The sequence below is a fragment of the Chlorocebus sabaeus genome, chromosome 1 (assembly GCF_047675955.1).
Source record: "Chlorocebus sabaeus isolate Y175 chromosome 1, mChlSab1.0.hap1, whole genome shotgun sequence".
NCBI lineage: Eukaryota > Metazoa > Chordata > Mammalia > Primates > Cercopithecidae > Chlorocebus > Chlorocebus sabaeus.
Window position 1 is genome coordinate 29,652,757 of NC_132904.1, and position 14,409 is coordinate 29,667,165.

At 38.1% G+C, this 14,409-nt stretch overlaps 1 protein-coding gene across 5 annotated transcripts in view; it reads right to left on the minus strand.

Moving 5' to 3' along the window:
• Positions 1-14,409, minus strand: part of CD44 (CD44 molecule (IN blood group)) — a 91,849-nt gene that overhangs the window by 19,927 nt on the left and 57,513 nt on the right. The window contains exons 7-14 of one of the 5 annotated variants that reach the window (XM_008002097.3): positions 13,977-14,102; positions 11,042-11,155; positions 10,456-10,572; positions 7,643-7,771; positions 5,801-5,932; positions 3,826-3,927; positions 1,982-2,071; positions 591-794 (exon numbers count right to left, since the gene is read on the minus strand). The exons of 1 other annotated variant lie outside the window; for it this stretch is intronic. In XM_008002097.3, coding sequence (XP_008000288.1) covers positions 591-794; positions 1,982-2,071; positions 3,826-3,927; positions 5,801-5,932; positions 7,643-7,771; positions 10,456-10,572; positions 11,042-11,155; positions 13,977-14,102 — 1,014 coding nt within the window. Of the gene's footprint in view, positions 1-590; positions 795-1,981; positions 2,072-3,825; positions 3,928-5,800; positions 5,933-7,642; positions 7,772-10,455; positions 10,576-11,041; positions 11,156-13,976; positions 14,103-14,409 lie in introns of all 5 variants that reach the window. 3 more of the 5 variants (XM_037999518.2, XM_037999519.2, XM_008002153.3) reach the window with 3 other exon arrangements.

A 14,409-nucleotide genomic window follows, 5' to 3' on the forward strand; every position in this document is an offset into this window, starting at 1 on the left:
AATCCTCTCTTCACTATTACAATCAGAGAAGTGGTCCCTATTCATTAATACTAGATTAAATCATGAACATTTTAAGTATGCATCAGAACTAGAAGAGGTTTATCCAACACCAAAAGTAAAACTGATCAATCTATCACCAAAACCAGATAATAATTTCAGAGTAAAGATACTAGTATATAGAAATTATTCACCTGTAGGATAAAACCTTACCAAATAAGTAGCATATATTAGTCAAATTAAATGGAATTGTTAAAATTTGACTATTTTGACCTGCAAAAATTTCAGTTTCATATATCACAAGATAAGACAAAGAAAGCAATTCCATCATAACAGCCAAGTTGTACACACAAACACACACACACACACACAAACACACACAAATGGAAAAAACACTGGCAAAAGGAAGCATTCTTTTATCTAAAATATACCCAAGTTTATTTGCACTAGAATTGATAACCAATAATGAAAGACATTTCTATATCACAAGCTAGTCCAATTCCAGACTACACAGAAAATGTCCTCTGTAATATGAAACTGTATATTGTTTCTCTGTATAGAGAAAGCAAACTAGATAATAAATGCCAAATTACCTGATAAGGAGTGATTGACTATAGAGTTGGAATCTCCAACAGTAACTTCAGTAACTCCAAAGGACCCAGTCTTAGCTGAGGTCACTGGGATGAAGGTCCTGCTTTCCTTCGTGTCTGGGTAATGAGAGGTATAACCTTCCAGTAAAGTGGTTGAGCCTTCAGAATGATTTGGGTCTCTTCTTCCACCTGTGACATCATTCCTATCTGTGTGGAGGTGGAATCAGTGATGATCCCATATTTGTAAGATTACCACCCACCATGTGCTTGTCTCCAGAACACACAACTGCTGCAAAAGCTTTCCACTTGTTATCCATAAATAGGGAGCAATAGAGTGAAGTCTGTCACACTATTGAAAAGAATAAATATTTTGCAATAGACACCACTTGGACATCACTCAACAGAAGAGATTTTGGTGATCTTAATACCCAGAATTGGCATTTGTTGCGACATCCGCTTGGGTTATTAGGTAAGGCTATGCCACTAAAACTGTGACCTTGAAGTCAGCTGAGGTCATAGATAATCTTGAGTTCTTTCTCAATTGGATTCATCTTTGATGAAGTGGAGGGAACATACCATTGGATTGAAAGATAAAATTTTGCTGCTTGCAATTAGAACAGCAAATGTATGGTTTCAAGGGCCAGAGGCTACTAAATTAATTATTCTTTTCTTTTCCAGAAGGGACTGCTTTTTAGTCATCAGCACCATGTAGGTCCAGAGGACAAAAGGCAAAATAATATTATTGTGAGGAATATAAAGTGATACAATCAGACATTTACACCAATTATAAATTATAATGCAAAAGAACTGAAATAATAAACAGTTTCTTGGACCACAGCACAATCAAATTTGAAATCAAGACTAAGAAACTCACTCAAAACCATATAATTACATGGAAATTGAATAACCTGCTCCTGAATGACTTTTGGGTAAATGATAAAATTAATGCAGAAATCAAGAAGTTCTTTGAAACTAATAAGAACAAAGATACAACGTACCAAAATCTCTGGGACACAGCTAAGGCAGTAGTAAGAGGGAAATTTATAGCACTAAATTTAAATGCCCACATAAAAAAGTTAGAAAGATCTCAAGTTAACAAAAATAAATAAATAAAATAAATCATATATAAGCAATCCATTATGGTTAAAACAAAGCACTAACCCTAGAGTGAAAGAAATCCAACCTTTAAGACTAAGAAATGTAGTTTCCACTTAATGTTCAAAGAGTATATAAAACAGGAAAATCAGAAAACCACCACCAGACACACCTTTTGATTAAAAGTAACAGTGTAACAGCAGCTAATCGATGCACCTCCACCAAAGACACTGCAAAAGTACCCATAATTGATTGATTCTTATCAATAGCTGAAGCCAACTAGATTTTATAATCCTTACTGCTTGATGTCAGAGTAGAAGTTGTTGGATGGTCTTTATCTTCTTCCAAGCCTTCATGTGATGTAGAGAAGCTCTGAGAATTACTCTGCTCTGTTTCAATGAGGGATGAATCCAGTGTTAATTTGAAGCTATGGTACAAATCCTGTTATCTGCTAGCAGGGAAGATCTGGCTAGAGTAGAGTCAGATGGATAGGTGCACAAGAAGACCAAGGTTTGTGCACACCATTCTCCTCTGATTGATAGAAATATACAGAATTCTATTTTGCCCCTAGTTGGTTCCAAAAATCCTTTATTTCTCAGTATAATCATCAAAGGTAATGTGGCAAGGTGAAGAATGAGCCAAAACTTTGCCTACCCTGGATTGTCCTGGCGCAATTGTAGCATTGCTCCCAGTCACTCAGGAAAACCAGAGAACACAGAGACATGGAAAAAAGAATATTTGAATCCCAATGCTCCTATCAGTAATCAAGAGCACCTAACTGTGTGTTAAGACATGTGACTGTAGGGAAAATGAACACTATGATAGCCTGCAGTCTACTTGTAACCACAAAAGAAAAAGAAGCCTATCTAGAATAGCCTACTCGAGTAACACACATCAAATTTATACAAGGAAATACTTAGCTACCTTGTAAAGGTCATCAAATTAAAGTTACCATTTTACTCCATTATTATTATTATTTTTTTTTAATTTCACCTGTGTGTAGGGATTCTCATCTCTGCACCAAGGAAATGCTTGCCTGGGCAAACACAGGGCCCTCAGTGACATATACCAATTTGAGGTTGAACCATTGCCCATATCTAAAATCACTTGGACTGTTTCAAGTTTATTTTTGTGTTCTTTCAAGAAAGGTACTGACCTCTGAGTTGCAGGTACAAAAACTTCATAAAGCACACCCATAAGCCATGCCCACCACCAAAGAAATATTACAACACAGGAGAGAGACAGTCACCAAATCCCAAGCCCAATGTCAGAACAAAAGCCAACAGTGACATAAAATGGAAATAAAAGTCCTTCTTTGGCAAGGGCCATTCATAGGCTTATTTGCATCTCCTTTGATGCTTAACGCTGTGCTATTTACATTGCTGACAATCAATACATGCTTGCTGATTTTTTTCCTTTGCCTAAAGGGCTCATATGAAGGACTCTGCCCATTGTGTGTGGCAAGCAATAAAATGGGACCTTCTTAATTCTAGATTTCTTTTGTATTCTTCAAAGAAATTATGAATGACTTTAGGCTGATCTCTAGGACATCCCTGCACATACAGTAGAAATTAAGGCTACTAGAAGTTGAACATTTCTTAGTGACAGAAAGAGATACTAGCAATTTTTGTTGTTGTTGTTGTTGTTCCAGGGATCCCGTCACCTTTGTTGATTGTCAATAACATGCCTTGCCTCTCCTCTAAGAACTGAGGTGATCTCTAGGATTATCTGGCCCCAAAAATGTCTTTTTAGAACCATGCAAGCAATCCTACCCCTCTTCTGCACTGGCTGGAGGAAAGATGGATATTGAAAGGAAATGGTCAGTTAAAACATAGAGATATCCTGGAAGTGGGCTTGTGTTTCACTGACATAACTACTTAGAAAATGAAAATGGAGTTGAATAGAGTTCTACTTTTTTAAAAACACAAAGTCATTGAATCTGGAAGGCACCAAGAAATGAAGGGAAAATCAGCTTGAGAGACCTCCACAAGAAATGTAGACAATGAAGACAGTTTCACACTCTGGGCTGAGGTGAGCCTCATAGCACCATTCCACCACCAAAGTTCTGCATCTTGGCCAATAGGGTGTAAGAGATGAAGCAGGAATACAAGTCAATAAAGAGGCTGAGCATCGTTATTCTTACTCGTTGTCATTGAAAGAGGTCCTGTCCTGTCCAAGTCTTCCACCAAACCTGTGTTTGGATCTGCAGTAGGCTGAAGCGTTGTACTATGACTGGAGTCCATGTCTGAAGGAATCAATGTTAGTGTTAATGCTTGATTTCCCAAACCCACTACCCGAAGGTGGCTTATGGTCTACAACTGATTTTTTAAAATATTCACATCTGGCCAAGAGGAAAGAAAGCACATACTGACTATATCTCCAGAACTGAGATAGATTATTGTTTCATCAAGAGCACCACAATAAGTAACTGACTTTCCTTGAAGGGCTGAGTTATATGAAAGCTATGATTCGTGTTTGTTTTTGCTGAGTCTGGAAGGACTCTACATGGGCGCATGATGGAACACCCAAAGCTTGCAGAGAGACAGAAACATTGCCTTTTTTATAGAAACATGCAATCTGACACATGGAGAAAAGATAAAGTGTGCTGGCTCAGGCATCATTTTATCCCCTCCCCCTTACCAACCAAAGGGACTTGTAAAAATAGCCCTCTTCCCCCCTTTAGTCTTTTTCTCTTCACAGAGTGAAAATGCAAACAAACACAAAATCAGCATTCAATAACACCTAGGTGGAGTTACAGAAAGTATACAGGGGCAAGAAATAAGAAGCAGTAGATATCATTGAATTATTCTTCCCCAAAACCCAAGTATAAGCGGTCTTTAAAATTTAACTTGTACAATGTTGAGTAGTGCAGAAATTTCACTGAGATACTTGTAAATGTTGTTTTTAATAGTTATCACAGATCTATTCTGCTGAAATAAGAAGTCTTGAGTGAAACAGAGGCCAAACGATTTATAAACCCCATCTATATTGCTGGCTCTCCAATTCAGTCAAAGTCTATCCACACCACTGCCTCTGGGGAGATTTAATCAGTTCCAGCGAAGCACCAGAATACTGGGTACCTACGTGTGCACTGCAGCTTTCAACACTAAATATTCAAGATTCAACACTAAATATTCAACACTAAAATATTCAAGATCTTTGTAGGACAAAAATGTGGTGACTCTACTATCCCAGATTTCAAACAAGAGCAAGTGCTAACCTGAATCAAAACCACAAATGGACATTCTCCCAGAAAAAGTCCCACTTGATGATGGGATCTAGACTCTTGTTCATCTTCCCTCTTAGAAGTAGAGTCCTTCAAGAGTTATCATACCATTGTGTAGTTGAAGCCAATTGTATTGTCCTTGACATGTTCATTAATTTAATGGAATCTCTTTCTCTTCATCAGTACATAGACTTAATATTGATTCTGAAGATCTTTGCCTGGCTTGGTTTTCCCCCATATCTCAGAGCTCCAGCTCCTCAGAGCTCCAGCTGCCATGTGCAAACTCATGTGTGCTGGGTCTGCCTGTGGTACTTCAGTCACTCAACATAATGGCCCCTCCCCAGCCATTCAAACACATCTTCCTTTGTGAAAAATGGATCTACTCACTTGACATATTCATTCCTTGGCTTTTCTTCCTTCACATTTCTCCTTAAATGAGTCTCCTTCTTAGGAAAACTGCCCCCCACCCCCACCACCCACTTCCTTTCTCTGACTATCCAGGGTTTTTAAATTTTTCATAAACCAGATCCAATTCACCTTTCTGTGATGCTGCGGTGGGTGGGGAGGGGTTCTCAGAATTTCTTTAGCGTTTATTGTTGGCAACATTCATTTCACATCTATTACTTACTGCCTCACACAGATATATTTTGACAATAAATGTTTTCTTTTGCCAACTTTTGCCAACTCTCCTGCTAAATTCTTTACTTTCAGCTCGGAATTTCATATTCAGGTGAATATGTGTATCACTCCTACCAAGAAAACTAATTTTTGAAGAATCTCAAGTCCTTCAGGAAAGTAGTTTGGTCTAAACCTAGGGCATATTTCTAGAAAAATAGTCAGCAGTCAATGGATTTCAAAAAACAGAATATATAAAAATCTCAGAGGCTATTACCCATCCTTCTTCCTGCTTGATGACCTCGTCCCATGGGATGTGAGATTGGGTCAAAGAAATCAGTCCAGGAACTGTCCTCTGGGCTTGGTGTTGTCCTTCCTTGCATTGGATGGCTGGTAAGAGCTGAGGCTGCTGAGACCATGCAGTTGGAGCAATTGTCAAAGTGTTAATGGACGCTTGGTCAGGAATACACTGATTTTATTGTTTAAAAAGACTTTATTCTCTAGACAAGACAATGAAACCATCTTCCTTGTATAGAGGGCAAGGAAGTTGCATAAACGCAAAATGTTTCAGCAGGTTTGGGTTCACTCATGCTCATTTTCTTCTTAGCAATCAGCATGTGAACTGGAGGACACAAAAGCATCAACGACTCCTGCAGTGCAGAGAGGATGAGTTACAGACATCATAGGAAGATGAAGGAGTAGTTCTTGACCTGTGCCATGCTGCCACAGTACCCTAACGGCAGAAGTATAAAAGCCCGAGTGCATTATGTTATTCTGAGACAACCATATTCCAGCCGAATGCACATTAGGCTGGAAGTGATCTCAGGAAAGGAATCAGGTAACAGATTTCCATGTGATCAATATGAAAGTCAATGCCATTTATCAAAAAAGCATGAATGGAATCCGTTAGAAGCATTACCTGACAACGGGATTTATGGCATAAATGACATAAGAAAGCAGCACATGCCTTGCTTCATTCTGAGCCAATGAGGAAGTATAGGTAGAAAAGATTGCAACAGCATCCTCTTAGCAACAACCACACCACATAGACAGTCACAGAATCCATTGCTCTGCCAGGAATTCATTCAGAACTTGCCATGCCCCAGAAGTACATGACGCATTATCTTCTATATTGCAAATAGAAATATGGGAATATTTCTCACTGATACGAGGTGAGAATATGCATAAATGACATATAAGAAAGCAGCACATGCCTTGCTTCATTCTGAGCCAGTGAGGAAGTATAGGTAGAAAAGATTGCAACAGCATCCTCTTAGCAACAACCACACCACATAGACAGTTACAGAATCCATTGCTCTGCCAGGAATTCATTCAGAACTTGCCATGCCCCAGAAGTACATGACGTATTATCTTCTATATTGCAAATAGAAATATGGGAATATTTCTCACTGATACCAAGTGAGAATATGGAATTCACATTCTTGATAAGGCAGGACACATTTCAATACTTATGTCACACAGACAAAAAATCCCACATGGGAGCTTGCAGAGCCAAGTCACCTGGTATCACTTAGAGATGATGATAAGACTTGATTCCAATTTCCACAATCTCACAGTTCAAGAATAGAGAAGATGGCTTGTTTATACTCAAGGACAAATTACCAAACAGGCATGGCCAAAAGGCCAAATGACATCAGACAGGTGTCATTTTTCACATAATGTCTGGCTCTATTTCTTTAAACACTGGAGTTCTGGCAAAATGCTTTCTCACAAATCAGACTTTGCAGAACCACATTGTAAAGTCTGGACCCATATTCTAGAGTAGATTCCTTTATACAACAAAAGGGGATATTTTATCAGGGCCTCTGCTACAATCTCACTAGATAATGCCCAGAACTCGGTGTGAAAGAGACATGTTCAAGGGCATGTTCTCTGTGTTTCCTGTTCTTATTCGTAACTGGCTTGTATCCATTCCTGTTCAGGTGACTTGTTATGAGCCTTTAAGGTTTGGCTCTGTGTTAACTGCAGCATAATTTATTAAGTAACCTAACATCTTGTGACAATTCCTCCAATGTCCTTTTGTTCAGTGTCCTCAATGTCTACCATTTAACCCAAAAGGGAGTTGCCATCCAAATTTACTTGTTAAACCACCCATTACCAGCTGTCCCTGTTGTCGAATGGGAGTCTTCTCTGGGTGTTTGGAGATATCCCTCATGCCATCTGTTGCCAAACCACTGTTCCTTCTGGGTAGCTGTTTCTTCAGTTGTACTACTAGGAATTGCCTGGACTGTGAGAAGAATATCAGTTGGGAGACATAATTGTCTGTTTTCCTTGCCAATAGCTGTCAATGTATCTTTCTACTTTAAGGGCAGATACACATGGGAACAAAAGGTAGAAAAGAAAAGCAGCAAGGAAACAGGCCACTGATATTCTGAAAGGGATATTAGAAATAAAATGATCCAAACATTTAATTTTTCAGATGGGAACATTGTGGTCCAAAGAGGTTTTGATTTGTTCAAAACCACAGGACTAAACAGACCATAGCTGATGAATTCTCAGAGTTCTATGAATTATCATTATTTTTATTTTACTGTAGTGTATGGCGTCACATACCCTGTCTTAGAAAACCATTCAAAGAATAACCTCTTCGCTCCAGTCATTCTGATGAAAGGAAAATACTGTATAACAACTGACAAGATCAGCGCATTAGAAGACCATCTCACATGGTGGTCATGTAACCCATAATTGCACACACTGGAAATGCACCAGCAGTGGATTTGCCCAGCAGGAAAGGTGTTGGGATGGCTTGAATGCTATTTCACTAACATATTATGTGGCAATGTTCACATGGCGCCGAAAATTGCTAAAATCACTTTTTAACAAAATTAATTCAATTGACGAAAACTATCCAAGCCAGTTTGAGGCATTATATAAATAATAGTGTGTGACAGGCTTAAAATTTCAACCATTATTTTAAAAAGGACAAAATCAACAGAATAAAATTCCATCAAAGTGCCTTCAGGAAGTCAGAAAGCCACCAACATTTTTAACCATAGCAACTTAAAGCAATTTTGTTTTATCAAGAAAATGAGAGTCTATTAACTTGCCAAGCCAGAGTATTTTTTTGCAACTTGTGAAATGGTTGTATTTCATTATCTTAGAAAATGATATGTGTGATTTGGTGACAGCAATGACATTTAAAAAATAAAACAGTCCTCATTTTACCCTTACATTGGCCAAGCCATTATTGGGTTAACTGGTTATCCAGGGGGAGGGGGAAAAAGCCAAAATCTTAAGTTTTACCTACCACTGACTAAATCACTAATTCCCAACCAATAATGAAGTCAGAAAAACCACTGAATGTAATTATATAAAAGGGAACATTGACCCAAACATAGACTGCCATGCCACATTACTCAAAGTTTAAATAAAAGAAATAAGGAAGTGTATGTGTGTGACTGCACAGAAGGACTCTATACTCCTTCTATCACTACTTTAACGAGTTTTTAAAGTACCCATAACTCTTTATTGTTTTCAGCCTAAATAGGAATGGGTTCACAAAACATATGATTTCTACTGTAAAAGATGAAGGTTGGCTTTCTTCTAGAAGTTGTGATGTTAATTTGATAAAGACCAGAGGTCACCAATCAGATCCCTTCGAGTTTCGCAAATATTCATAAAAGAATTGTTACAGTTGTTGCTGTCTTCTCTTTGTCAAGTTACATTCTATCTGAATTTTCACCTACCCTCTAGTCCTAATGCCCCCCAAGCACCACCTTTTGACAATAGGCTCATTATTTCCAAGTCTCTAAAGTAGCTTTCTGGTCTTTAAGTACAAACTGTCTAAAACAATTTCTAAGATATACTGTTAGGGCTGTAAGGGACTGGAACAAAATCCTATTCCAAAGAGATTTATGCTTCCTCTGTATTTTCTTTTCCTAGATTCTTTGTTAACTTAGTCCGTAAGCCTTATGCATACATCAGATCTACTGGTGTTTGTAGTGGAATGTAAGGTCTGCTGGATATATTAAGTACAACATCTAACCTCTATCCTAGCTGCTACCTGAAACTTTTCTATTGTTGTCTGAAGACACACCTCAAGCTATAGATTCCAAAGCCCTTTGGTTTTTAAGTGGCTATAGCTCACATTTCCCCATTAGGTGTATTTAGGGCTGTGAGAATGACAGTCAAATCATCATTTTAAAAATGCTAAAAAGCTGTTTTCCAAAATAAATACTCTTATTCCAAATAAGATAGACATATCTCAGTGGAACAGATAAAAGAAGAAAAGCACTTACTTCTTATGTTTGGGGAGTGAGGGGGTCCCCTATTCTCACAGTCCAGTGCTGCAACTTGAGATTGTTTTAGAAAAATTGACAAGTTTTCATAATAGTAGAAATAACAGTAAGAGCATCAAAGCCTTCCCCAAGTTACCTTGGGCTTAAAAACAGAAAAAGAAGCAGTGGTAGAATTCAAATGCAGACCATACGAGCTACCAACTTTGTTCTAAAGAGTACAAGGGACTATAGAACAGTCAAGGACAGAAAGCAAAAAAGAAACTATATTCATCAAAGATCTTCATAGAAAATAAGGATTCCAAAGATCAATTCACTTGACAAGCTTTCTTTCCAGATTTCACTACTAAGCACCAAAAGAACACACTTTGCCACACATTTCCATAAACACACACAAGTTACCCAAATGTAACCTCTAGGAACTTTTAACACAAAAATTGTATCTAGATCTACTTCTTAAAACATTTTGGTCTTTGGGCAACCTGAAGTGTTATCATTTTCCTTCCAATTTTTAAAATTTGTGTGCAAGTTTGGCAGATTTTCAGGCTCTGAGAATAAAATAAATTACTAAGTGGAAATAGAAGATGTGGCCAATTTCTAAACAAAATCTTCCCTATTGCTGGAATGTCTTCACTAACTCATCTAACCCAGAACTGCCGACCGCCATCTTGCTTACTTGTGCTTGTAGAATGTGGGGTCTCTTCTTCCTCATGATGCTCATGGTGAATGATGGGAGGATGTGCTTCCTGGTTCCAGTTTCCTTCATGAGCAGTGGTGCCATTTCTGTCTACATCTGCTGTGATGATGGTTAAATACACTGTGACTTGTTATCAATCAAGCTTTAATGATTCTGTTCTTCCATTAAAGTGCATGCTATTTAACAATTCTACGCCAAAGTATTATCTCTGAGCATCCACTCTCAAAAATTTTGAGTGACTTTACCTAATTGGTCTCAAGAGAAAATCAATGGACTTGGAATTTCTTCATGTTCCATTATTATTCCACTATGATCAGTTTGTCAAAGACAGCACCATAAACCCTTCGAACATATTCATTTTTATAATGAAGCAAATAAAAATATACCCACATGGTATAATTGATAAATGACTCCCAAATGGAATTAAGTATCCTCATGAAAGTCCACTAAGAATTTCTTGATGAGATACTAGCTAAATTTCCCACTGTGTCCCGATGATTGACCTTTGCAGCATCATAGGCTTTGAGGGGAAAACACTTTTCATTAAATATGCATAACCCATTACCAGTCATCCTTGCAGTTGTCTGAAGTAGCACTTCCGGATTTGAATGGCTTGGGTTCCACTGGGTCCAATCCTTGTTCTGTTTTGTGTGGTCAAAAACCCGTGGTGTGGTTGAAACTGTGATAACGATGATTGAAGCAATTAGAAAAATGTTATTTCTTGAGCCTTTGCCACTTGTCTCGCATATAGTCTTGTTTCTGTAGACTATGCAATGAATCATCTATACCAGGTTGTATAGATGGCGGCATGGAAATGGAGGGAAAGCGGAGGATGCCTTCAGCTTAATTCAGCCATATTGGTAAGCATCTCAGTGTCCTTTGCATTCTGTCATAGAATACCTTGGGGTTCAGAACATGAGATCTTCCAGATAAAAGAGTCAAAGAAGCTGCAGCAGTAGGAAGGACAGCTTTGAAAACACCAGCCCTTCACCGAGGATAACCAAAGGCGCCATTTTGCCCATCCATGCAGTCTGTAGTATCCCTCTGCACTTGAAAGCCCAGGGACTTAGTCACTGTGTGCTATTTGTAGATCCTCAGGGTGAAGAGGCAGATAACTGAAATTATACCATGATAATCACTTTATGTTGTTAGTAATTTCAGTGGGGAAAGAAATGTCTGAGCAGCCAGAGCTTTCCTATAGATGATTCTGAAAAATATTACCTACCTAGAATAGCCATACGTTTTAGCTGTACATTTCTGAATATTTATCAAACACTACGGTATTCTCATCAAATACAAAATATGTCATGAGCAAGCCATTCATAGCCAATGAAAGAAAATAAGACACCACAGGTAACCAGCCACCATCACAGAAGCACACTGGAAAGAAAGAGGCATACATCCACCAGCACCCTGATATTGTCACCCAATCTGTTAGGGCTGGAATAGGAGATGCACCTAACAGAAGGATCATGACAAAATCTGAATCAATGTGTTTTGTGGAAAGGTTATTTGCAAATCCATCCTAATTGTTTCAAATTTTATTTTGATACCCAGATAACACAAAACTGTTTTCAGAACTACAATACTGTCAGCTCTATTTTACAAGTTATGAAAATCGAGTTTAGAATCATTAACCACATTCTCAACAAGCATGAAAAGGTGCTTATTATCAAGCAGTTATCGCACCCCTCCAGAAGAAAGAGGGCATCATGTTGAATTATGTCCATAGGTGCTAAGCAGAAAAGTAAACTGAAATTGGAAAATATGCCATAGAGATTTTAAAAATTAAAAACAATAACAACAACAACAACAACAACAAAAAACACCATGGGAAGTTTTTCCCTGAAGCCTGATCATACAATTCGTTTGCAGGTAGATATCTTTGGGTTACTCCCCAAGGGAATTTAATTTCTTCAGTATTAAGACCATGTCTTTACTAACGGGCCTACCTGCAAAGCTGGGCCACATCCTGAACACAGGAGACAGTGTAATGTAAAACTCCAGTGTTTTTGATTATTTGGTTTTTGTTCTGAAGTTACCAAAAAGAATTTTCTTATTCCATAGATTAAGCTCTGGAGGGGTGCTAGGTCTAAAAAAATCACTTAAAAGTTTAGATAGAAAATTCTAGTTCCTTTTGAGTATTTGTTATATCAATGTTATATATTCAGATGCCTTCAAGGCCTAAGCTATTTTTTTTTTTCTGGACCCTTTCTTCTCTGTGTGCTGTCCGTTTGAGGATTAAATTGTCAGGTTTTAATGGAATGGATAGAACTTCAGTGAATTGGGGGAGCTCAGCACCCCAAAAGCCTTTTTTCTAAGGAAAAGCAGAATTGTGATGGAGTCAGGTTCAGGATTCAGCTCTATTCAGCAAAATCTTAAGTCATTACAGGTATGTGTGGAAAACTCAGTAATCTGGCAGACTATTAGACCAACCTTTGCATGTTTTTAACTTTTTAAGGACATCTTTAAAGCTCAATTTCCATCTCTTTGTTCTCAAAAAGTTTTATAATTGTCAAAAATTTGGATACTATTATGTACCAATAGTGGTTTCATTATTTGCTTTTAATAAGTGGTAATGTCTTGTTAAAGCTAACCTGACATTTGCCTTTCCCTTCACGGTCTTTGGTGTCCAGCTCATTTGTTAAAACTCTGGATTTGTTCATTTGACCTTAGTCGGGTTTTGATTAAGATAATTCTTGAGTTCCAGCTCCCATCATTTAAGCCTTAAGGGCCTTCAATTTAGGATCTTCTACAACTTTTTTTTTTTTTTTTTTTTGAGATGGAGTCTTGCTCTGTTGCCCAGGCTAGAGTGCTGGAATGCAGTGGCACTATCTCCTCCCTGATTCACGCCATTCTCCTGCCTCAGCCTCCCAAGTAGCTGGGGCTACAGGCGCCTGCCACCACGCTGGGCTAATTTTTTGTATTTCTTAGTAGAGACGGGGTTTCACTGTGTTAGCCAGGATGGTCTCGATTTCCTGACCTCATGATCTGCCTGCCTCGGCCTCCCAGAGTTTTGGTATTACAGGCGTGAGCCACCGCGCCCGGCCTACAAATTTTAATTAATACCCTCCTAATCACATTCTTCAAGTCTATTGCTCCAACAGACCATGAGATTCTGAAAGGCAAAGGCTCTGGCTTTTTTCATCTTTGTGTTTCCAGCACCTAGCACAGTAAGTACACAATGAATATTTTTTGGACTGTTTTAATGTCATCCTCTGACAAAGCCTGATCATTCAAAGACAATCTGTAGCAGTAGACTTCATTGATAAATAAAACAGGAAGAACCTGAGACATTAGAAATTTTATGAGATATTTTCCCCACTTCTCAAAACATTCTATTTCTTCTTCCATAATCTCATCAAGATATAACTAAGGTATGATCACAGGTTCACCTATTTTTCACATTAACTACTTCTCAAGAGAGATACAATTAGGTATCACTCAGATTAATCAATAAGCCTTGCATAAATGGCTGTACTGTAATTGATTATTCTTACTGGTGCTGGAGATAAAATCTTCATCATCATCAATGCCTGATCCAGAAAAACTGAGGTGTCTGTCTCTTTCATCTTCATTTTCTTCATTTGGCTCCCAGCCTGCTGAGATGGTATTTGAAGATGTACCTGTTGTGGTGACTTGCATTAGTGGCTGAGCTGGATGCCAGGCAACCCACTTGCAAAGGAAGAAAATCAGGCACAGAAGGTATAATGGATTTCCCGAATTTTTAAAAGAAAGTGAGGGAGTTGACTTGCATACCCCAAATTCTTATGTTCTGGTCTCCGAAGCTAATACATAAATCTCAAAACAAGTGGCTATGATCTTTAAAACTGAATATTCTCTTTAAGAAAGCTAAAATAGGTCTTTAAGGCCAATGAAAACCCCTCCACGCTTTCAGATGTCTTTATTATTAACTCATTAAGCATATGCCAT